Source organism: Silene latifolia, chromosome 7 (genome assembly GCF_048544455.1).
Source record: "Silene latifolia isolate original U9 population chromosome 7, ASM4854445v1, whole genome shotgun sequence".
Lineage (NCBI taxonomy): Eukaryota > Viridiplantae > Streptophyta > Magnoliopsida > Caryophyllales > Caryophyllaceae > Silene > Silene latifolia.
In genome coordinates this window covers 105,610,448-105,635,784 of record NC_133532.1, presented here as the reverse complement: position 1 = coordinate 105,635,784, position 25,337 = coordinate 105,610,448, and the positions used below count along the sequence as shown (strand labels likewise).

Here is a 25,337-nt window from a genome sequence, read left to right as displayed (position 1 = left end):
GGCGGGAAAAAGCTACTAAAAGCTTAATTCCCTACTAAACACAATGGAAAACAAGCAAACACAACTAGAACACGGAATTAGCTCACAAACACTAACATTAGTGCAAATGACATGTAAAATAGAGGTAAAATAGGGGGTTAAAATGTATATAAAATGGACCTATCACCAGTCATTCTAGGTGGCTCTTGTTAGGATACAAGTAATAAGTTGCACTCTAAAGTCACTCTCTAAATTGCTACTGGCAAATTTAATTAAAATCAACGGTATAGAGAGTGAGTAATTTAGGTAACTTCTAGTTAAACACTACTTATAATTAAGACCATATACACATTACTAAGTTGATCATCAAGTTTACCTACCCGTCCTTCGAATGTTCATTTTCCTTCTCGACCATCAATAAAGCATGGTATTTTCCACTCCGTATTCAAGTCCTTGATAAAAAGAGACTCCAGCTTACATGGCACCTTCACGAAATCACAATAGAGGACCTCTACATTTTTACCTTTTAGTAGTGAGTACACAAGTGTCTGGCAACTGGCTAAAAGACAGGATATCTCACAATGATTATCAGCAGGTCACAAACATGCAGTCATCCCAGCAAAATCAACTCTACATGTAAACTGATGCTCAACTTAAGAGGCTAAACCATTACGCACAGTGAAAGGAGTTACCCTAGATATGCGATTTACTCGTACTTACTAGGAGTGAACATGAATTAAGCTTGGGACAAAATGCCATCTACAGTCGTATTGCTAGTGTGGCTCACTCAGTCTAATTTATTTTCATGTTCCTCTTCAGAATCATCTGGAATTGTATCTGAACCCTCTTCATCAGAATCGCCATCTGATTTTTCTTCGTCTTCTTCTTCGGAATCATCTGGAATTGTATTTGAACCTTCTTCATCAGAATCACCAACTGATTCTTCTTCGTCTTCCTCTTCAGAATCATATGGAATTATATGAATTGTATTAGAATCGTCATCTGATTGCTCATCGTCCAAATATTCTTCAAAACTGACACCATCATCAACATACTCAGCCACGTCCTCTAGTTCAGATTCTTTACCTAGATCACAAAAACACATATTCTTTACCTAAATCACAAAAACACAGCTGAGGACAAAAACCACATGCATCATGAAATCACTGTGCCACAGATTGTTGGTTTTTATATACCCGCTTCATGAAAAACCACACAAACATGCCTTCTGGTGCACTGATATGGTATCATTCTCTTAAATATACTCTTCCAGAATTGGAGATCATGATTAAACCGGCTAAGTTCTTGTAACATCTTTCTCCTCTCCTAAACCAACAATATCACATGACAAATGTTAATATTAATAAATTAAAAGGATGAAAATGCAACAAGAGCTGATACAAATTCCATAACAATCAAAATCCTAAATCAGCCTTTACAGTAGAATGAAAGAATGCCCTGAGTTTCATTAATTGTTGCTGTTAAGACTAGAGAGAGTTCCATGCAGATTAACTAAGGCCAACAGTTCAAGTCATGCACAACATTGCCTTTGCCAAGCCAAGTCTTAATATGCCCTCGAGGCCTCGACACATTTTCACACTACTTGAATAAGGTGAAATAGTCTCTCTACTTATCCACGACCCAAAACATTGATGGTGCGTGTTTAGGTTGTTCCATCTAATTAACCGTTATCTCTAGTTTGTCAATCTTGCTAATTGTTTATGTAGAAGTTCAGAAAATGGAAAAGGAAAGGAGGTTAAAAAAAGTAATTACTAATATGATTTCCTCCAAGTGTCCGTTGTACTGTTTTGCATGATATGCCTGTACAACCTCCGCGAGTATAGATGCGCTGGAAAACTGTTTGCAATTCCAAATAAGTGACACAATCAAGAAGAGATTATAAGATCATATTACATAAATTCCAAGCAATTAAATGTGTACCTTGGCTTGTTCTAGATATGACGGCAAACAAGCTAGATTCATTCGAAAGAGCATTTGGGAGATCTTCAATCAACTGTAATGCTCTATCAATCTAGCCAAGAAACTCGTGTTGATTAATTCAACAGAGAGACGCCACAAACAAGGCAGTGAAAGAAACGAAAAATGTATCGAGTATTGACCAAACTTACCAACAACGTATCAGAGTCATGACAAAACCTCAAACGAAGAAAAGCCTCCTCGTTCCCGGGGGAAGAATAAACTTTGCCATCAAAAACTGCTTCTGCTGATACACTTTATACCGTTGCAACAATTGTATTTATCGAAGTGTGAAAAAAATATAACTTAAATTTGTATGCACCCGATAAAATATCGACAAATAGGATAGCTTATTTACCTCTCCCATCTCACAACGTAAAAGAATTTTGATCTTTTGTTCCACAATTGCTTTCAAATATTCTATGAGAACTTCATCTTCATCCTAAAACAAAAAAATATACAGCAATATATTAAGTTCACAAAAATTTTTATACATATAGGGTAACAAGTTTAACTTTTGCTCGACTTCTTAGAACAAGTACATGTAATTACGTAAATGTCATGCCTTAAAAGCTTTTGAACATAACTAAAACAAGTACTCCCTCCCATTTTGTGGATTCATACCACTTACCATTTACGCCTAATTCACCGGATTCATATCATTTCATCACATGGGAAAAATAAACTTGCCAAATGACCCATATATCTCCAACTTTACTACGCACCTAACACTCACCCTTAGCCACACCATCTTGAACTCAACCATCAACCCCACCACCCCACTCTTACCAATCAGCGCCACTGCCCACTCCATCACCTAATCTGTTACCACCTAATCCTAATCATTGGAGAACCAACCCCACCACCAAAAACCCTAGCCCCTCCCCAACACCATGTTGGGGTTGGTGTCCTTAACAGTTAGTGCAAGGACTTATAAACCTCTAAAAGGATCAAAGGGCATACTTTGGTATTATCATCAGTTGATCCACGTTTATCAATAACGGTTGGCTTGCTAGATAAGTTTGACGTTATTGTCATACAGATGGCGGTGATCAACTGGTCCCTAAAAGTCACACCTATAGGATACGTTCGAGAGACGCGACAGTATGGAAATACTGTCATGTAGATGCCAAAATTGACTAACCAGTTAGTCCAAGTTATTTGACTAGTAATTAGTCAAATATGTGATGTTGAGATATTATATTTAATACGGATTAAATGGGCTAAGGCGAATTAACCAGTTAATTCGTAAAATTAAATATAAGCGATTTATATTTAATTAAATGTATATTGAATGTAATTATACAATACTGTTTTGTCGGACACGTATTAATAATTCAGCTAACCCGTATTATTAGCTGATGCCTTAATTTTCGATAACCGATAACAGTTTATGATCAGACCGTGTCATATGCATTTAGGTTTTCGGGTCGTACCATGAGTCAGAAATGAGAGAAAGTGGAAAGCCCACTCTCCCCATTGAGAGCTCACGGCCGAGCCATACAAAGAGGGAGTCTCTCCTCTTTGTAACCTAATCATTCTTTCACAAAAAGAAATTAGGGTTTCGGGAACAGTGCCTCTCGAAATTCGGATCTCTCATCCAGTGAAAAACTCACATCAGTTCTCCCAATATTGCAAGGCAATCGGAGAACACTGTTCTAGCACAAGGGCATATCTCGGACAAGGTCTTGGGTGCAACAATTAGGAGGGAATCTGGTTTGATTTCTGTTCTTTACGCCGTTCATCAAGGACCCGAGGTTGATTTCTTGTTCCTTATCGTTTTTATGTTTTATGACAATATTCACATGTAAATTTTACGTTATAGTCCTACAATTAAAGGGGTAGTATACGGATATTGACCCTCAAGTGGTATCAGAGAGAGGCCACGTAAAATTTTATATGTGTTTTCATCAAACGATTGTTGAAACGATAAATTTTGGTTAAAAAAAATGTCACGGCTCAATTTTTTTCCCCTCGGCAGAAATTTTTTTTAATTGCTGCGTTTTTGGTTGCATTGGGAACTGTGTCCTGTTTACACGGTTGCTCGTGTTGTTGTTTTGTCTCGAAATCCATGCCGTCTCATGTTTTACACGGCTGTTTTGTTTCAATTTTCATGTTGTTTTTACATGTTGTTATTTTATACGGAGATTATAGCAACATGTCAAGTTTTTGTCAATTGTTAAATTTGTTTTGATGCGTTTTTGATCAAAATTGCAATTGATTTTGTCTTGACAAACTGTTTTTTACGAGGGTTTTGAAGTTTCAGCCTTATAAGCATTCGATCGAGCGTATTTCTACTCGATCGAGTGCTGTTTCTGCCTTGTTTTTGCTCGATCGAGTCCCTGTTGTACTCGATCGACCCCTTTCAAAACCTTTTGCTCGATCGAGTCCCCTGTTGTACTCGATCGACCCTTTTGTAAAACCCCTCTGCTCGATCGAGTTATCCTCGTACTCGATCGAGCAGATTTGCTGATATAGGTACTCGATCGACCACCGGTGTTGTCGATCGAGCACCTCCTGGTTAGCATACCTCTCGATCGACTTGCAGTTCAGTCGATCGAGCCCTTTTGTCCCTCGATCGAGCACTTATGTCCCTGGATCGAAGGGTTTCCGTTTTAACAGCTTTGAAAATTTGTTTCTTTTGATTTAAATTTTCTTTTGGCTTCTATATGTACTTTATACGGATATTGTACACTCGCTATGATTGTGAAACGGTTCACACACGTACCATTAAGTTATTTTAAAGCGTCTTTAAAATGACGGATTGTAATGGATTAAAATTAAATGATAGAAGCGGTTTTATCACATGAATTTTAATCGTCAAAAGGTGGTTTGGATAAATTTAACATAATTACGGAATTATGTCACGAATGAATTTGTTTTTAGTTGATGCATTTTTATTTATCGTTAATTTTATGAATGCCGTGAATGCCTTTTTATTACGTATTTAATTTTTACAATTGATTGTAACTTAGTGTGGCCTTAGTAGAACGTGTTACCGTAATGATGGAACACGGTCTTGGTTGTATTTTGAGATCTCGCATCTCCGTTTTGGTTTTTTCACTTGTAATTACAGTTTTAATTAGAATGTAAATAGGTTTATATTTGTAATTTTAAATTGTAATTTTTTGAGAAGACCAAAGATGGAGACCAGATGCTCACTCCCGCTACTTGGATCAAGATGGAACATCAAGACAAGCTTTTCGGGTCCAACGGTGGATTCCAAAGTTGTATTTTGTTCTTATACTAGGATAGGCCACACTAGGAAATTTTTATTTACGTATTGCATTCCTTTATTTATTTTTCGCAACGATTATTTGCATCATATTCCGCCTAAAAACCAAACCACCTATAATTTATTGCATGAAAACTGACACATATAGAGGTCACGAGTTAGTTTTCATTGACATTCTCATGTCACACGTTTTAAGCCATCATCCAAATAAATTCATTCACGACAGACGCTAGTTATTCGTTCACTTAAAATGAATTATAATTTTGTTGATGGGATCTTCCTCGTATAAACTAAAATTGAGAACGGTCTTTATAGGTCAAACTCCAATGAGTCCCTTCTTCGTCGGTAGGCATACTATGACCCCTTCTACGTCGGGTAAGTTGGAACCGATTGACCTATTTTATCTCAACACTATGGTCACTCGTACGATCCTGTGATCATGGTGGACTATAGATAGGATTTACGGAAATCTATCGACCAAGAGTTCTTCCGGAAGAATTAGCTAAACAGTTGGCTTATCAATTTACAGAAATTGAGTCTTGGGATCACTTGTATCTTTCTTGAGGGAGATCAATTATGCAAGTGCGAGAGTCTACATGTTTAAAATGAATTTTAAAATAGACTTAAATCACCTCGATGAGTTGCTTATTTCGTTTTGTTTTTCTTTCTTTTTCAGTGTAGATCACGATTTTAAACTGCTAAACATCAAATGGCTGGTTCAAGTGATAACCCAATGCCAAGTGCCACATTGGACCGTGAGTCCTGGCTTAGGATCTTCATGAATCAGATGAATCAGTCTACTCGACTGAAGAATGATGGATCCAACTTCGCGGACTGGGAGGCGGCATTACGGAATGCTGCCGCTGCTGACGGGAAGCTCAAATATCTCTTGGAGCCTATCCCGGCAAACCCAGGTCCCACGGCTAGAGCTGCAGAAGTCACCAAGTTTAATGATTTCTGTATGGAAGCGGGTGCGATTAAAAACGTACTCATTTTTGCAATGGAACCCAATTTGCAGAAACGCTTCATAGCCCATGGTGCAAACAAGATTTTCACCACGCTCACCAAGGAATTCTCGAAAGCACCGAGAATCGTGACCTATGAGCATACCACTCGCTTCTTTGATGCGAGACTCCAGAAGGGCCAACCTGTTAGCCCACACATTCTCAGCATGATTGAGAATGTCGAGAAACTGGAGACCTTTAACTGTAACATCAGCGAGAATATTGTTATCGACCGTATTCTTCATTCACTCCACGATGGTTATTCGCAATTCAGAGCGAATTACTATATGAATGATTTGAAGAAAACTCCCCATGAATTGCACTCCCTCCTCGTACAGACCGAGAAGGACATGAAGTTCAGTGGGAGCTCGAAACAGGATGTTCTCGTTGTGTCAAACAAAGGGAAAGGTAAGGGCAAAGCTCCGGCAAACCTAACAGTAGGTAAGGCGAAGTTCAAGAAGTCGGGTTCAGGTAAGAGTGGTCCTGGTGAGGCGAGCAACTCATCAGGCATGACAAAGAGCAAGAGTGAAAACATGGAATGCCATCATTGCCACAAGACTGGGCATTGGAGACGCACATGTCCTGTTTATCATGAGGACTTAAAGGCAGGTCGTGTTAAACCTGTTGGTATGTCTTCTCTTTCTTCTACTTTTATTCATATGATTGAGATTAACCACGCAAGTTACGGAACTTGGGTACTTGATACTGGTTGTGGTTCTCATCTGTGTAATCATGTGCAGGGGCTCCGAAACATCGAACCCCTCGTAAAGGGTGAGGTGGACCTGCGTGTTGGAAATGGAGCAAGAGTAGCTGCCATCTCCAAGGGGACATATGTGATCCAGCTTCCTAGCGGATTTGAGTTGTCTTTATTTGACTGCTATTATGTTCCTAGTCTTTCGAAAAACATTATTTCAGTTTCTGCGCTTGATAAACTTGGTTTTTCATTTGTAATAGAAAATAATTCTTGCATTTTCTCATTACACGATATGATTTACGGCAAGGCAGTCTCCATGAACGGAATTTATGTTTTAGATCAGACCTCGGAAATATTACACGTAATGAATAAAAAGTTAAAGGTTGGTGACAAAGATCAAACGTATCTATGGCACTGCCGTATGGGACACATTAATGAGAAACGCGTAAAACAGCTCATCAAACATGGAGCTATCTCGGCCTTTGATTTTCAATCATTTGGCACGTGTGAATCATGTCTCATCGGTAAGATGACTCGGATTTCCTTCAAAGGTGTTGGAATGCGCGCTGCTGACCTATTAGGGCTCATACACACGGATGTATGTGGTCCTATGTCAATCACCGCACGAGAAGGCTATAGGTATTTCATCACTTTCACGGACGATTTGAGTAGATATGGCTATGTCTACTTAATGAAGCACAAAAGTGAATCTTTTGAGAAATTCAAAGAATACCAAAATAGGGTACAGAACCTGTTGGGTAGAAAGATAAAAACACTGCGTTCGGATCGTGGTGGCGAGTATCTTTCTCACGAGTTTGATCAACACCTAAAGGACTGTGGGATTGCCCTACGCTTAACTCCACCGGAACACCTCGGTTGAATGGTGTGTCCGAACGGAGAAATCGAACACTACTTGATATGGTTCGATCCATGATGAGTCACACGGTTTTACCCGATTCGTTATGGGGTTATGCTCTTTTGTCGCCGCTCTAATACTTAACCGAAGTCCGTCTAAAGTCATTGACAAGACTCCATATGAACTATGGAAGGGAACGGTCCCTAACTTGTCCTTTATACGGGTTTGGGGCTGCGAGGCTTATGTCAAGTGGAGACCTGAAGATAAGCTCGGCCCGCGATCGGTCAAGACATACTTTATAGGTTATCCTAAAGGATCACGTGGTCATTACTTCTATTCGCCAACCGAACAACGTGTTTTTGTTGCGGCGAGTGCGACATTCTTAGAGAAGGAATTTCTCGAGAATGCAAAGAGTGATAGAACCTTCGACCTGTCGGAGATTCCAGAACCAAACACCGAGCAACCATTGGAGGAACCTGTTCCTTCAATCCCGGCTGCGGTGAATATTCCTGAGGAACCTAGGAGGTCGGGAAGAGTCTCTATTCCTCCGGACAGATACATTGGTATGGTCGAGGAACATGACATAGATGACGTTCTACTCTTAACGAGTAGTGAACCCGCAACCTATAAAGGTGCCGTGACCAGTTCTGACTCGAAACTATGGCTTGAGGCCATGAAATCCGAGATGGACTCTATGTATGAGAACAACGTATGGGATCTTGTTGACTTACCTGCTAAGGTTCGTCCCCTTCAATGCAAATGGCTTTACAAGATAAAGCATTCCGTGGAAGGTCAACAAGATATCTACAAAGCACGACTAGTTGCTAAAGGTTTCACCCAAGTGCCAGGTTTGCACTACGATGAGATTTTTGCACCCGTAGTCATGCTGCGTTCCATTCGGATTATCTTAGCGATTGCCGCTTTTCATGACTATGAAATTTGGCAAATGGATGTGAAAACCGCCTTCTTAAATGGCTTTTTGGAGGAAGAGTTGTACATGGTACAACCCGAAGGTTTCATCGATCCAGTACATCCTAAGAAAGTGTGCAAGCTTAAGCGTTCCATTTATGGACTTAAGCAAGCATCAAGGAGTTGGAATCATCGCTTCGACCAAGTGATTAAAGAAAATGGATTTACTCGATCGGTCGAGGAACCATGTCTATATATCAAGTCGAGTGGGAGCAAGATTGTCTTCCTAATATTGTATGTTGACGACATACTCCTGATTGGGAATGACATACCTCTCTTAACTTCGGTGAAAGTATGGTTGAAAAACCATTTCCAGATGAAAGATCTGGGAGAGGCACAAAGAATTCTAGGCATCCGTATCTATCGAGATAGATCACGACGGATGCTATCTCTCAGTCAGGAGTCTTACATAGACAAAGTCCTGGAGAGATTCAGCATGACTAACTCCAAGAAGGGGTTCCTTCCTATGGCTCCAGGGGTGCATTTGAGCAAGTCTCAGGCACCAGAGACACCGGAAGAGAAAGAGCGCATGACACGGATTCCTTATGCTTCGGCTATAGGATCAATCATGTATGCCATGATATGCACACGTCCGGACGTGGCATATGCATTGAGTATGACAAGTCGATTCCAACAAAGACCCAGTGAACCACATTGGTTGGTCAAGAGAACATTCTTAAGTACCTCCGGAGGACTAAAGATTGGGCATTGACTTATGGAGGCGAACAAAAGCTATGCGCAACCGGTTCGCAGATGCTAGCTTCCAAACGGATCGAGATGACTCGAAATCTCGATCTGGATTCGTTTTTACTCTTAATGGCGCTGCGATCACTGGAAGAGTTCAAACAAACTGTTACAAAGAGATTCTACGACCGAGTCCGAGTACTATGCCGCGTCTGAAGCTACAAAGGAAGCGATATGGATGCGTCAATTCTTACATGGGCTCTCTATAGTGCCTAGTTCGAATGACCCGATCACCATCTATTGCGACAATAGTGGTGCCATCTTCCAAGCTAAGGAGCCAAAGTCTAGCAACAAGTCTAGACATGTACAACGGAAAGCTCATCTAATCCGGGATTACGTGGAGCAAAAGACAGTAGTGATAGAAAAGATTGCTACAGATGATAACATAGGAGATCCTCTCACTAAAGCATTACGACAAGATAAGCATGAAGGGCATGTTAATTCCATGGGAATTAAACGTGTTCCTAAGTTGTAGTACTCTTTTATGGATCAGATTCATCCTCTCTTGTACTCTATACGACATCATCGTTTTGATATTTTATATATATATTTTGTTTTTCATGTGGATTTGTACGACAAATTTTGAACACCACAAAGTGAACTGAACGAACATTATATCTTTTCAGTCCTTAATTGCCCACATGAGCTGATAACTCTGGCAATTATTTTGTGACGTTGGTTGATGGTGGGTTCAACGAGCCATAAGTCAACTGGTTGACTGACCAATCACAGAGGCGATTTATACGGATATTTCGTAGGACACACTTGTGACATCGACGTGGAGTCCTAAATGTTTTATAACATTCGTTGCCCGGTCGTGGATAGGACCTCCATGGTGATCCTAAGAGTCGATTCTTTTGACTATCGACTGTCTCTTGAGACTAAGGCAGATTTTGGGTGACTTTGGTTTCTTTCTCACGGTCATCCGTAACAGGGGGCCAAGTAGATTTTTTCTGGGTCATTTCATGCTGTGCTTAGATCGGAAGGAGTTCGAGTTGAAGGAAATATTCAGCCTTTATCAGGTACTCGATATTTCTCGGGGCCACTCGAGGAGTCAGAATCGAAATGCATGGCCATGCTCGGATACGGATTCGTTTTATCGGTTAAGTTACTCTCTAGTCGGGAAACCACTCTAGATACAGATCGATTGTAAAATACGACCTTTGCGGATCCGGATCTGCAAATTGTTTTACATTGAGTGGGAGAAATTTTAAATGAATATGAGAATCGGTTATCGCACATACACTTGTACGGACAAGTGGGAGTTTGTTGGAGCTTGTGTCCTCCAGTTAGTGCGGATAACGTCATTGCACATGCACTTGTACGGACAAGTGGGAGCTTGTTGGGGTTGGTGTCCTTAACAGTTAGTGCAAGGACTTATAAACCTCTAAAAGGATCAAAGGGCATACTTTGGTATTATCATCAGTTGATCCACGTTTATCAATAACGGTTGGCTTGCTAGATAAGTTTGACGTTATTGTCATACAGATGGCGGTGATCAACTGGTCCCTAAAAGTCACACCTATAGGATACGTTCGAGAGACGTGACAGTATGGAAATACTGTCATGTAGATGCCAAAATTGACTAACCAGTTAGTCCAAGTTATTTGACTAGTAATTAGTCAAATATGTGATGTTGAGATATTATATTTAATACGGATTAAATGGGCTAAGGCGAATTAACCAGTTAATTCGTAAAATTAAATATAAGCGATTTATATTTAATTAAATGTATATTGAATGTAATTATACAATACTGTTTTGTCGGACACGTATTAATAATTCAGCTAACCCGTATTATTAGCTGATGCCTTAATTTTCGATAACCGATAACAGTTTATGATCAGACCGTGTCATATGCATTTAGGTTTTCGGGTCGTACCATGAGTCAGAAATGAGAGAAAGTGGAAAGCCCACTCTCCCCATTGAGAGCTCACGGCCGAGCCATACAAAGAGGGAGTCTCTCCTCTTTGTAACCTAATCATTCTTTCACAAAAAGAAATTAGGGTTTCGGGAACAGTGCCTCTCGAAATTCGGATCTCTCATCCAGTGAAAAACTCACATCAGTTCTCCCAATATTGCAAGGCAATCGGAGAACACTGTTCTAGCACAAGGGCATATCTCGGACAAGGTCTTGGGTGCAACAATTAGGAGGGAATCTGGTTTGATTTCTGTTCTTTACGCCGTTCATCAAGGACCCGAGGTTGATTTCTTGTTCCTTATCGTTTTTATGTTTTATGACAATATTCACATGTAAATTTTACGTTATAGTCCTACAATTAAAGGGGTAGTATACGGATATTGACCCACACACCACCCACCCAAGTTGCCAACAACCTCTAAAACATTATTCAATCCCTTTCCAACAACAACCGTGCAATCCCAACTCCCTCATCGCTCAATCCCGACTTACTGGTGATGTGGGTCCGACTATGTGGTGTTGTAGGTTCGGCGGCTGATGGGGTATGTGTTAGGTAGTGGGAAGTGAGTCATATATTTGGTAACTTGTTGATAGAAGAAAGGCTAATTTTGTAAACTATACACATAATAACCCATTTGTGGTAATAATTGTGCCAAATATAAGTGGTATGATCCATAGAATAGGAGAGAGTACAAAACTACCAACAAATACAATATCAAGTGTTTTAAAGCTTCTTTCCAAACTTGTTTTTCTTTGTCCATCTTCACTGGAACACATATGTAGACTTCTTTAAAAGATAGGTCATGATGAATATTATGCCTGAAACAATAATATTTTGATAAGTCGAGGAAACCCTACATTCTAATAAGACATAGTACAGAAATAACACAAAACACAACATACCGCACTATTTTTTCTGGAAAATTGATCCGAAGTTTCTTTAAGCCACTTTTAGCAAGGGGAAAAGTGTTCCAAACTACGCGAGGGATTGATCCATTTGCACAAAAAAGAGACATATGTTTTAGATTTATGGAAGCAAAACTAATATTGATGGAAAGAAGAAAAACTACTAACACAAGTACATGCGACTCACCAAATATTTTTGGACCGATGTTGCAGCTATCTTCATATCCAAAGGTCCGACAATTACTACAGTAAATTGTGATGGATCTAGAAAACATTCTGAAAAGAACTTTACTGCATCAGGTACATTCACTTGACTGCCATCTTCATTTGTAGAAACCTAATGAGACGAAGATTTTGTTAACCAATTAACTCGTACTACCACTAAATAAAACAAAAATAGGAATTAAATTTTACCTTGTGGTAAAAAGACGGCTCACTAGCATACTCATTAACCATCTCGTATTTTGACCTCATCGGGTTTACACTGACTTTCGCAAGTTCAGGTTTCTTGCAAAATAATAAGTACACTAGCTGCATGAAATGAAATGAAAGACGTCTTATTATGACCCCAATCACTAAACTAGGACTAGGACCTGACATGTTTACTTAATTAGGACCTATTATATGTAACTAGTTTTATTACCCGTGAAATTCACGGGACTAGCTATGTTGTCGATAGTGTCATGCAAACCGGAATTTGCGGTCGCACTAGACCTTAAGGAGAAATAGACTCGTAAGGAAAAAATATTAATCAATACGCATATATTTATTGTTATGTATATAACCACAATTTACTAAACTTTTGCCCACGATTATCAGTATTTTGCACGGATATTGCTATATTTTTTAGTATTTTTGCAATGATTATTATTATTATTGTTTTCTATTTTTGTTATTATACTTCATCCGTGTCAGTCATTTTTCTACCTTTTATTATTATTTCATTTAAAACAGTTGATTTATGTAATAATTCAACATAAAAGAAAACTTTCAAAATAGAAACTTCTATATTTTTATTCACGAACTATAATTCATAATAGATTGAATGGTTAACATTGTTTTGAAAGAATACGTGAGAACTATAAACGCTGAAAAAACTAAATGATGATTTTGTCAGCCAAATTTTTATAATAATAAAATTCCAAAATTTAATTAGTATTTATTTTGATGTTTAATGAGTATTTAGTTTTACTTTTAGAATGAAAAGCCAAATTTGATGATTGTGTTATTACAAAATAGTTTATACGCGGTTTCTTTGATATAGATATTGAAAAATTTAACAATTATACTATTGGTGTTTAACTCAGTTTAAAATTTAATTATGAAATTTATCTTTTTTTTTTTCTTTTTCTAAATAATAGGTGATGACATGGTTTGCTTAGAACTCTCCAAAAAAGTGAATGATGTGTTATTATACTATAAGCTTGCCTTTTTATATTATTTATAGACTATATATTGTACTTTAGTTATTATTTTGATTAATATACTAATAACATGTGGTTTTAAAAAAACAAAAAAGTACCTTCAAATCATCAATGAGTTTAGTAATTAATGGCATCCATGTAAAAAAAATGGTTAAGGTTGCGTTTTAATTAAAATTTCTATGTGAAAGTTTTAACGTCCTTTTGTCATTAGGATAAATAAAGTTAATAAGTGAAGATGAAAGGACAAATCAATGCATAATGTTGAATTATTTTCTCTTTATCTCATTATATGTTTTGTATATATACTTAGATAGATAATGACATGTATGCATAAATATTAGACAATAATTTACATTTAGCCCTTATCTATGTTAATTAGATTTCTTTGTCTAACTTGTTAATAAGATTGAGATTCTCGCAACTCCAATTTCATTATATGAGAGCTATTATTCAAAGAAAAAATGATGAATAAAAAAGCAACACATACCCAAATAAAACATACTTTTGAAAGTTTCTGAAATCCTAAAAAAATTTATGAACCTAAAATCAATTAGTCATTCATATTTAATTCGTGTTGTCAATCTTGTAGTTAGTTTATAATATAGTATTCAGTGGAATGGAGGGAGTATTTATTTATGCAATTCTAGTATTTTCTTCTTCATATAGTCTTCTTTTTCCAATAAAATATCCCTACAAAAACAAAAAAAAAACCATTGAGTGATTAACAACAAACAAAATATTGGAATTTGATTTATGTAATATTAATCTTATCGTTAATAATTTAAGTTTTCCCGTAAATAATGAAAAAAGAGGGCATTGAATCATAAAGATGTAAGTGTATTTACCTTTGAATAACACAACTCCACAAATTTTGATATGCCCTAAATGGAATAAAACAACATATATGAGAAGGTTAAAAATGTGAAGAGTACTTCATAACCAATGGAACTTAAAAATAAATAAATTATTAATTTAAAACCTTAATACACTTAACTTGATGCTGATAAAATGATAAGAACAATTATTGACACATATTTACAATTCTTTTGATGATGGGGGCAAAATGATATTGGCTTATTTTGGCTCACAAATATTGTCTTCCATCAAACATTTATAGCCAAATGAGGATGTGTTTATGACTTTTGGCGTCTCTTTTTATTATTATCAAATTTACTATATACATAAATATGTAGCAAAGGTTTATGACTTTTGAGCATTATTTTTCATTATTAGTAAATATTAATATAGACATAAATATAGAGTAAGGCGAAATAAAATATAAAAGGTTTGCTTTAACTTTTTATTTTTATTTAAAAAAAAAATCCACATTGCATGAGAATTGTTTAGGGAGTTATCTTACGAAACTTAAAAATGGTAGATATTTTGCCTTGTTTTTTATTTATAAATTATATTTATAGATTTATATATGTATCCAATTAATGAAATTGAGCAACTTTATTGCAATAAGATTTAAGAGAGAATTGCACATATAAACAGTTTAAAATTAGAGTGATATAAATTTTTATTTGTCGTTTAACCTATTATAGTTTGAAAAATTAAAAGGTCAATGTTTAATGTTAAGTATTTTATTATTTGCCCTTAATCTTTACAAATTCTTTATTATTTTATAAACGGCGTAAAATTAGAATTATGTGATATTTATGTGTTGCTTAGAATATTCTAACAATAAAGTAGAAATTTAAAATTTAGTATGAATTTTATTTGATTTTTAATTGTTGTTAAATTTATCTAGAAATTAAAAATGCCAAATTTTAATGTTTGTTATGCTATTTGTATTTAATGTTTTAGATTTTTGTTTGTCTCACAAATTTTGTCATTCATCAAAAATATATAAAAAATTAAGGATATTTTTTATGACTTTTGAACATCCTTTTTCATTATTATCAAATTTAATATAAGCATAAATATGGAGCAAAGTTCATGACTTTTGAGCATCATTTTTTTCATTATTATGACATAAATATTATAATAAATATTTGTGTTGATTATGTTCTAAATTCTACATAAAGATAATTTTTTTGTGAGACCGTTCTTTTGTATGACCGCAATATTTTCTCAATTTTTAAGTCACAAATACTTCAACTATTTTTAAGCTGATCCCAAAAATTTGTAAATATTACTTTGTAGGGTAATTTAGTTACTTCTAATGGTCTCATTCAAAATAAACATTGTTATATTAGAAATAGTCAAAGTTTCGGTGTTCATGTGGTATTTTTTTTATTATAGAAAATTATTTATAATTGATATAAACCTCCCCAAATAGGCTTTTACTTTTTTTTTGGCGGGGCGCTAACTCAATTATCATTCAATGTGTGTTTTTTTTAGTAATAATTATCCGTCAAGACGTCAATATTGTATTGTAATTTGTCACTAAGCAAATATTATATAATCAAATACAAAATACAAATTAATTGTAAAAATGGCTCATGGAATAAAATTTAATGTTTTATGTTGTCTTTTAAAATATATTGTATAGATTGATAATATGTCTATTATGATATTGTCATGTCACATTTAATTTGCCATGTCATATTTAATTTTGCATTGTCACATTTGCCATGTCACATTTAATTTGCCATGTCACATTAGCCTTTTAATTATATTGTATAGATACACCTCTTTTCATGATAGGATTAATAATTAAGTTGTACCGATAATTTTACACAAAACAAACTGATAAAAATAATGAAAAGTGAAAAATACAACAGAGAACAAAAACTGATTGTATAACTGACCATAAGTAATTACAGCGTATTGATGAAGAGGGAAATTGACCACAAACAGATAGCCTCTTTCAAAAGTGGACCACTTCACTAACCCAAAATCTTGTATTGTATTGAGTACTTCATAAACATTTACCACTTACCAAGGCCTAACGTACTATGTTATGCATTTGGATTAAAAGTCGGGGGGGGGACGACTTAGCCGATTAGCCCCTACCCATCATTGTTCTTACAACTTCTTCACTACTAAAAAAAAGAGCACCCGCAACGAAATCCATTGGAAGCTAATAATCCCTAAATCAAATATATATATCTGATATATGAGGCACGTCCATTCACTCTATATGGAGAATAACATTTAAAATTTGTTTTATTTTAAACCTCTTTATCTGATAATTGTATTAAGTCTAATCGAGCTAAGATAAAAAAAACCAATATGATTTCATGAAACAAATACTGACCTGTAAGGCAACATTTAGCTCATCTGTCTCAAAGAGGGCCTCAAAGCTTCTTATATAATCTTGGATGTCTAAGTTCATCTTGATCTTCCCTCCTCCAAATAGATTATAGTTGAATGCAAATGTTGGGAGTTGCTGAGTAATGTCCAATGCAAAGTAAGATGAAAGATAATTTTTTTCATCTCGCTCAAACAAGCCACCGTAAGCAAAACCATACATAGCGCACTGCCACAAATAATTAAGGTAATTGTAGACCTATGCTGAAAAAAAAAAGAGAATGTATAATTGAAATACACAAAGTATAGCTGAATGATTATACGTCATATGGAACACGTGATTGGCATAATAAGACTCGCATTCCATTTGATAAATTGAACTCTTGCATCCCAATCTCTTTCAATTGCTTAATTGATGGGGGAACCCTGAAATATGTAATCAATGGTGATATATTAGCAACATGAAAGCAGATCTACACTTTTTGATGTGGCAATAACAATTACACAACTACTATATTTTATATTCGAGGAGACGCTCTGAGGTACTACGGTATTAGAGGTAGAATAGGTGATCAAAGTGATGACTTTTTTTTTCCACAAAGTACACAGCTTACAATTGATTAACACTATAATTAACCCTTGTCTACCTAGTTATCTAAAGAATGATATATGTTAAAGATTACATGATCTTACTTCACAAAAAAGAACTTGTATTTATTACCTTTTGGGAAAAACGATTCTCGCTACCCCACTTGTTTGCGTTAGTATTTCCAATAGATGAATTATTTTCTTTATTTAGATATACTAACACAACTATAGCTACATTTTTGCCAATCATTCATAACTTTGAAATTGTTCATGAGGAGACTCGCAATTAATCGCTTTCCCTAATGACTCAATTTGAGAAAAGGAATCATGGAAAATTTCTCTTGTCTTGCATCATTTAAAGGGATGAAATCGTAACTAGAGTTTCGACAAGTGCGACGCTTGGTTCTAACATCCACGTATTGGTCTATACTTTTTGTTTGATCTTAGGATAAAGGCCTATGGACAAAGATTTATAATGGAAGTAAAGCTCGCGTTGCATGGAAGGATGTAAAAGAACAATTGAACTTAGCTTACTGGTTATCATATTTCCAATGCTCATCAAAGTTCACGAGCTTTTTAGTATCATCCCATGGAGCCAGGAATCGTTTCTTGACCTTTGCTATCAAGCTATCCCTTGACCGGAAAGAGGGTCCCTTAAGATAAATCCTGGCTCGTGCTATTTCGAATGGCTTCAAGTAATCCCGAACTGGATTAAGAGAGAAAGTTAATAGCATAACCGGTCAAGAAAGATAACAAAATAAACAAGAAGTAAATGTTGTACAGAAGAATATACTATCGAGAGAAATCTGCTCTTGAGATTCTCCGACTTCTAAAATTGGAGACATGAGTTTTTCATCAAACAAGAAATGCTACAGAAAAACAACAGGTGAATGTTAGAACTAATACAATATACAGAGAAATGTAAACCAAAATTTAAATCAAGTTCATCTCACATCTCTAAGTTTTGTTTGCAAAACACGAATTTGATAATCTTTATCTAATTGAAACAAAGTTGCATTACGCCTGAGACTTTTTCTAATTTCATTCTACTCTCTTTCAACTTCTGACGAGGTCAAACCCCATTCTAGTAGCCTTAAATTCTACAATGAAAACATTCAGAGTTGCAAGTGTTAACTAATTTCAAAAAAATAAAAACAATCGATTAAGTTATAGGCATGTGTACCTCATACACAAGTTCTTCCACATTTACATAACTTGCTAGCATAATAAATGTACTCAATATAAATAGTATGTGTTATTGATGTAAACAGGATAAATATACAAGGTGATGACCTATGTATTTATATAAGATGAATGCTAAGCCTATAGGTATATATTTACTATAATTACATTATATGTAGAATCATAAAAGGATTGATATTGCTTGATTTGAGGAGAAGATTGATTGTCTTGCTAATTATGTTGATTTCATAATCTTTGCCTTATTTGGGAGGATTGTATGGTTAATACTCCCCCTCGAGATGGACGTAGCGTCAAAAGTCCATTCTTGTTACGCAGGTCAAGGAACCGAGTCTTGTGTAATGGCTTGGTGAGTGCATCAGCTAGTTGATCATTTCCTGCAATGTGGTGAATTCGAATATGACTCGAGTGAAGTTGTTCACGAACAAAGTGGAAGGATAAGGCCATGTGTTTCATCCTTGAGTGAAAAACCGGGTTTTTGGTATACATTGTGGTAGACAAGTTATCACAGTAAATAGCGGGTGCCTCCGTGATAGTGATGCCGAGTTCAGTCAATAAGTTCCGAAGCCATAAGGTTTCCGTGGTGACGGTAGCTACAGTTCGAAATTCGGCTTCAGTTGTTGATAGAGTGAGTCCCTTTTGCTTTTTGGAGGACCATGAGATAGGATTGCGACCAAGATAGATGACATAGTCGGTGGTAGAAATGAGAGAGTCCTTGTCTCCGGCAAAATCTGCATCACAGAATGCGTGAAGACAGAGAGGTGAGCTACGATGAAGTTGGATACCGAGTGTGGAGGTGCCTTGGAGATACCGAAGTAGCCGTTTCAAGGCTGTCCAGTGCGTCATAGTAGGGTGATGCAAGAATTGAGCTAGACGGTTAACTGTAAATGCGATATCAGGTCTTGTGAGAGAGAGATATTGGAGGCTCCCAACAATTGTGCGATATTCGGAGTGATTGTGAATAGGTACAGAATCTTCCCGAGTAAGAGTTTGTTCAGTAGCAATAGGTGTGATATTTGGTTTTGCTTCTGACATATTGTATTTAGTTAGTAAATCATGTATTTATTTTGATTGATTGAGATGAATACCATGGTTGTTTGGAATCACTTATATTCCTAGAAAATATGAAAGCGGTCCTAGGTCTTTTAAAGAAAATCGTTGAGCTAGTTGTGTTATAAATTGTTGGAGATGGTGTTGATTAGGGCCAGTAATAATTATATCATCTACATAGACAAGCATGTAGAGACAAGTTGTTTTGGTTTTTAAAAGAAATAGAGAATAGTCGGAAATAGATTGTTTGAAACCGGAGGAAACAAGGTATGTTTTGAGCTCGGTGTACCAAGCTCTAGGAGCTTGTTTTAAGCCATATATTGCCTTGTTGAGCTTACAGACGAAGTCGGGGTGAGTCGTGACAACAAAGCCGGGAGGTTGGGCTATGTAGACATCATCAGTTAGTGTGCCTTGAAGGAAGGCATTGTTTATATCAAGTTGTCGTAATGACCAAGCTTGGGTGACCGCAAGTGAGAGCATAAGGCGAATGGTGGTGGGTTTTACAATGGGGCTAAAGGTTTTATTGAAGTCGATACCCGGTCTTTGATAAAAGCCTTTGGCAACGAGGCGGGCTTTGTATTGTTTTAGGGACCCATCGGAATTGTATTTGACCCGATAGACCCACTTACAACCAATGATATTTTGGGATGGTTTTTGAGGAACTAATGTCCAAGTTTCGTTGTTGGTAAATGCTAGAAATTCAGCGTCCATGGCATTGCGCCATTGTGGAAGAACTAGTGCTTGTTTTACGGTTTTAGGGAGTAAATTTGGAGTGGGAGTGATGTGAGAAAGTTTAGCATATTTCGGGTTGGGTTTTCTTATGTTGTTATCTAGGCGGGTGGTGACAATGCAAAGTGGAGGAAGGTTAGTGGCGGTAGAGACAGTGTCGAGTGTGAGAGGGGAGGAAGACGGTTGTGAGTTTGCAATGGGTGACAATGGAGTGTCAGTGGTGGGGTTAGCGGGTTGTTGGTGAGTAGTTGAGGCAGTGGAGGTCGAAGTAGGTGGTTTGCGAGTGTAGGTGGTATGAATAGGGTGTTTGGATTGTCTAGCTTGGAGAGGATATGGTGTAGGTGAGGTAGCAGAAGTAGGAAGAATAGAATTGACGAGTTGACACCACTCATCCAGATTAGTGTGGGTCGATGGGAGTGGGTCCTTTTTAAGTAGGTTGTTATATGCAAATTCATCCTCGATAAATTTAACATGACGGGATGTGTAAATTCTGTTAGTTTTTGGGTCAAGACAATAAAAGGCACTTTGAGTGGATGAATATCCAACAAAGATGCACGGGGTAGAGCGGTATTCAAGTTTGTGCTTTGTATATGGCCTTAGCCATGGGTAACAAAGACATCCGAAATTATGCAATTTTTGATAGTCGGGTTTTGAATTATGTAGCTTAAAGTAAGGTGTATCACCATTTAGCGCTTTAGTAGGGAGTCGATTAATAAGATATGTGGCCGTACTAAAGGCAAATGGCAATAGCTTGGTAGGTAAGCCAGCGTGAGATAGTAGGGCGAGGCCCGTTTCAACGATGTGATGGTGACGTCTTTCGGCATACCCATTATGTTCGGGAGTGTGGGGTGGAGAGGTGAAGTGGCTTATGCCATTGTTTAGAAGTTCGGGGTTTAATTTTTGAAATTCTCCACCATTATCGGAGAAAAATTGTCGGACGGGTTTGTTGAAGTATTTCTCAACAAGGGCTTTAAAGCGTAAAAATACTTGAGTGGTTTCGGAGTTTTGTTTGAGCGGAAATAACCAAATGTACTTGCTAAAATGGTCGACGAAAATGACGTAATATTTATAATTTTCGCGAGATAAAATGAGGCTTGTCCATAGGTCCGAATATATGAGGTCGAGTGGTGCATTGGTTTTAAATGTTGATTGCGAGAATGGAAGTTTTTTACTCTTGCTAATTTGACAAGAATTGCAATAAGAAAAGTCGGAAATAAAAAATGGCGCTTCTTTATTAATATGTTTCATTACATCAAGGGTAGGGTGACCTAGTCGATGATGCCATGAAAGGTGAGTTGAGCCTTTATCTTGGTTAGATAAGCCATTGGTTGCGTTGTGCTCAACTCATAAACTCCGTCTCTAGCCTTGCCCTGGAGGAGTGTCTTGCCCGTTGAAATTGTCTTAACACAAAAAGACGATGATGAGAAAATTACATAGGCATTGTTGTCACGGCATATTTGCGAAATAGATAAAAGATTACGGGATATTTTAGGTACATGTAAAACATTATTAAACTTAAGAGGAGAGTAAGGTAATTGAAATGAACCTATGTTAGCAATTTCCAAGGTCGATCCATCACCAATTATGAGATCATCCGGGCCAAAGTAAGGTGAATGAAGAGCAAGGGTGTCGAGATCGTGAGTCACATGGTGCGAAGCCCCACTATCCAGAAGATAGTTTGGATTGGGGTTTGGGTTTTGGGTTGGTGCCGAGGTAGCAGTGTGTGCTTGTGGCGGATTCTGGAATTGGCGAGAGGGTGGGGCAGGGAATGCAATGTTGGGGTAAAGTTTGCGGAAGTACGGGCAGATGGCAATGACATGGCCAACTTGGCGACACCATTGACAGCGCCCTTTAAAGGGACGAGGTGTGGCATGGTTGGATGCGGAAGCAGAGGTGTATTGTGGTGAGGCAGTGGTGTGGCGGTTTCCACGAAAATTATTATTGTGACGATATGATAAATTGGCAGTTGGTTGGAAAATATCCGATGAAGGTTGTTGCTTTATCAGTAACTCTTGGTGTAGTAGTTTTTCGTGAAGCAACTCAAATGAGATCGGGTTGTCACGATTTCTTACGGTGTCAATAACGGACTTATACTGGTTGTAATCAAGCCCACGAAGGACTTTGGATACAATGTCTTCTGGGTCGACGGTTTTACCCAGTAGAGCTAATTGATCGATGCAGGTTTTGAAGGTGTTTATATAGTCACTGATTGATTGATCAGCGGTTTTGACTATAGAATCTAATCGATCTTTGAGTTGCAGGACATGGGCTCGAGAGGGGTTGTTATAGGTGCTCGAGAGAATGTCCCATGCCTCTTTTGAAGAGGTAGCACGCACAATCAGTGCTTGGACGGTGGCGCTCAAGGTGCTCATAAGTGCACCTAGAATCAAGCCGTCCTGCTTGAGCCAAGAGAGGTAAGCAGGATTGGGTTTTTCCTGTTTGTCATCGCCAGTGACGGTTGGTGGTGGTGTCGTGGTTGATCCATCCAGGAAGCTAAAGAGGCTGTACCCGAATAGGATATTCATCAACTGAAATCGCCAGGAAACGTAGTTCAGTGGCGTTAATTTTACGCAGTGATTGAGATTGATCGAAATCAGAGGGTTGGTGGTGTCGTGAGGGTTTGGGATGGTGCTATCGGGGTTAGTCATGATGGTGGTGGTGCTGAAAAAATCAGGCAAAACAGAGGAGCGTTTGAAGGTGGTGGTTGCTCGAGGTGATAGAAGGTTGTGGTTGGATCGTTGTTGGCGCTCTGATACCATATAAACAGTATGTATTATTGATGTAAACTAGATGAATATACAAGGTGATGACCTATGTATTTATATAGGATGAATGCTAAGCCTATCGGTATATATTTACTATAATTACATTATATGTAGAATCATAAAAGGATTGATATTGTTTGATTTGAGGAGGAGATTGATTGTCTTGCTAATTATGTTGATTTCATAATCTTTGCCTTATTTGGGAGGATTGTATGGTTAATACTCAATTCTTTTTCTACAATGTACGCAAATCCTTGACAAGATTCTTTTAATCTTTTATCAATTGCGTTCACGATCATCGTCCAAACCCATGTCTCTCTCAAATTTGATGATCTTCCGAGCTTAAAAGCCAAAGCATTTGCCTAAGCAAAAGAGAAAATAAGTCATTACATTAGAGCAACTTCAGCCTAAGTAGTTTTTAGCAACTGTGTACCCCATATCAGCATATCTCTATCAAAGTTGATATTGACAAGTTCCGTTTTCTTAGATAGCAGTGCATTAATATTGAAATAAATTGACAAAACTCACAACTCAATTATGAGCATCACTAGCCTGAAAATTTTTCACATTAAGGAAACACAACAGATCAGGTCACCCAACCCAGAAAAATTGGTCGAGAGAACAGGGAAGAAACAAATCACCATAACCAGAATAGTACTGAAAAAAAAATGAATGAAAGCATTCCCTACCCCCAAACCATTTTACATCCAATTTACTTCTATGCCAATTTTCTTCTCAGAAGTGGTAGAATTATTCCAAGTATTTCAGCTATTCCAGCTATGTACGTTTTCGATTTTCAATTCACAGTCATTTTTATCAAAATCATCAGCCAAAAACCATCAGATTATAATTCTCTCAATGATAAACAGATTTCAATTGAGAAGTCGAGTAAAACAAAGGACAAGAAAAGCCAAAAAAAAAACGGCAACATTAGAAATGATAAAGAGGTTGCTTACTGCATCCTTCACTATTATTAATTCCGAGGTCCAACTTTGGTCTTTTACGATGAATCGGAATGCCCACGTCAGGTTTTTCACCGCTGAAACTCTGCCTTGCTATAGTAAATAACTCCTATACTCGAATGAAATGAAAAGAGGAAAAAAACCGATCAATAATGCTACTAAATTATGTTCTCGGTGTACCATTACACATGCCTTAAATAGAAAATAATAGAAATTTACCTTAGCATCAAAGTTTCCAATTATCAAAAGTGCCATTTGACTTGAGATGTACCATTTCTGGTAAAAATCATTCACCATAGTAGAATCAATGTGCATCAAGTTATTCAGGCATGTCTCACAAAAAAAAAAACTCCCTGCATATGATTAGATATAAATTATAGAAAGCTAACTTTTTGAATGAGAGACTTTCTCCCACATATAAGCATTCCATGTGTATCTTGATGGTAGGAGAGTTTTTCCAATGAAGGAAAAAGTTTGTCTTACGAAACTAATCAATTCTGTTTATATGCCAGTGGCAGATCTTAATAATAAAAAAATATGGGAACAAGGTTGAACACTTGACAAAAATATAATTAAGGGTTCAGACATGCCTGGATTTAACATAATTTTTAAGAGCAAGTAATTAGCATATCTTTTGATATACTCTCTATAAGTTAGGTCTGCCAAACCCTTTAACATCCTCCACCATTTTATTCTCTAAGTGTTGGAGATTTGGAACCAAACATTTGAGAATGCATGCATATGGACAAACAAGATAAAATATCATAATTTATGGCTCAATGGCTCGGTGACTTCCATTTGAGATAAATTTTCAAGGTTTATTTCACATTTACAAGGAAACAGAGATTCATGGTTTGGAGCAACTTTAGAAAGAAAAATAAAAAGAGACCAATGTTATCACAAGTTAACACCAGGCATAGTAGTCTAATTTTTAAAGTACACTTTCAGGATGATATTAGGAGATGTCTCTACAAAGGCGAATACACAAAGCAATGATTGAAGTGTGCCGTTATTCGAAAAAATAAAGTTACTCAGTACTTTGGATTGTGATTCAATATAGGTTGAATCAGTTCGTTTAAACACTTATGGTCATTAGGACAAACATAGGTAGACCATATTTCATCATTGCATCATCA

At 36.9% G+C, this 25,337-nt stretch overlaps 2 protein-coding genes and 1 long non-coding RNA gene across 3 annotated transcripts; all 3 read right to left on the bottom strand.

Moving 5' to 3' along the window:
• Positions 1-535: 535 nt before the first annotated feature.
• On the bottom strand, positions 536-2,220 carry LOC141591213 (uncharacterized). Its single transcript, XM_074411582.1, has 5 exons — positions 2,109-2,220; positions 1,921-2,011; positions 1,753-1,836; positions 1,176-1,305; positions 536-1,065 (listed from the first exon to the last, which is right to left on the bottom strand). Exons 2-5 carry the CDS (start codon positions 1,972-1,974, stop codon positions 767-769), a joined length of 567 nt encoding a protein of 188 aa, XP_074267683.1. The 5' UTR covers positions 1,975-2,011; positions 2,109-2,220; the 3' UTR covers positions 536-766.
• LOC141590473 (zinc protease PQQL-like) lies at positions 2,138-18,736 on the bottom strand. Its single transcript, XM_074411064.1, has 10 exons — positions 18,679-18,736; positions 18,449-18,595; positions 18,289-18,364; positions 18,030-18,201; positions 17,231-17,333; positions 16,915-17,136; positions 12,700-12,816; positions 12,473-12,622; positions 2,315-2,398; positions 2,138-2,203 (listed from the first exon to the last, which is right to left on the bottom strand). Exons 3-10 carry the CDS (start codon positions 18,338-18,340, stop codon positions 2,138-2,140), a joined length of 966 nt encoding a protein of 321 aa, XP_074267165.1. The 5' UTR covers positions 18,341-18,364; positions 18,449-18,595; positions 18,679-18,736.
• Positions 18,737-23,467: 4,731 nt separating this feature from the next.
• On the bottom strand, positions 23,468-24,567 carry LOC141591212 (uncharacterized). Its single transcript, XR_012520738.1, has 3 exons — positions 24,421-24,567; positions 24,196-24,310; positions 23,468-23,601 (listed from the first exon to the last, which is right to left on the bottom strand). It is a non-coding gene; the product is annotated as an uncharacterized LOC141591212 (long non-coding RNA).
• Positions 24,568-25,337: the final 770 nt, after the last annotated feature.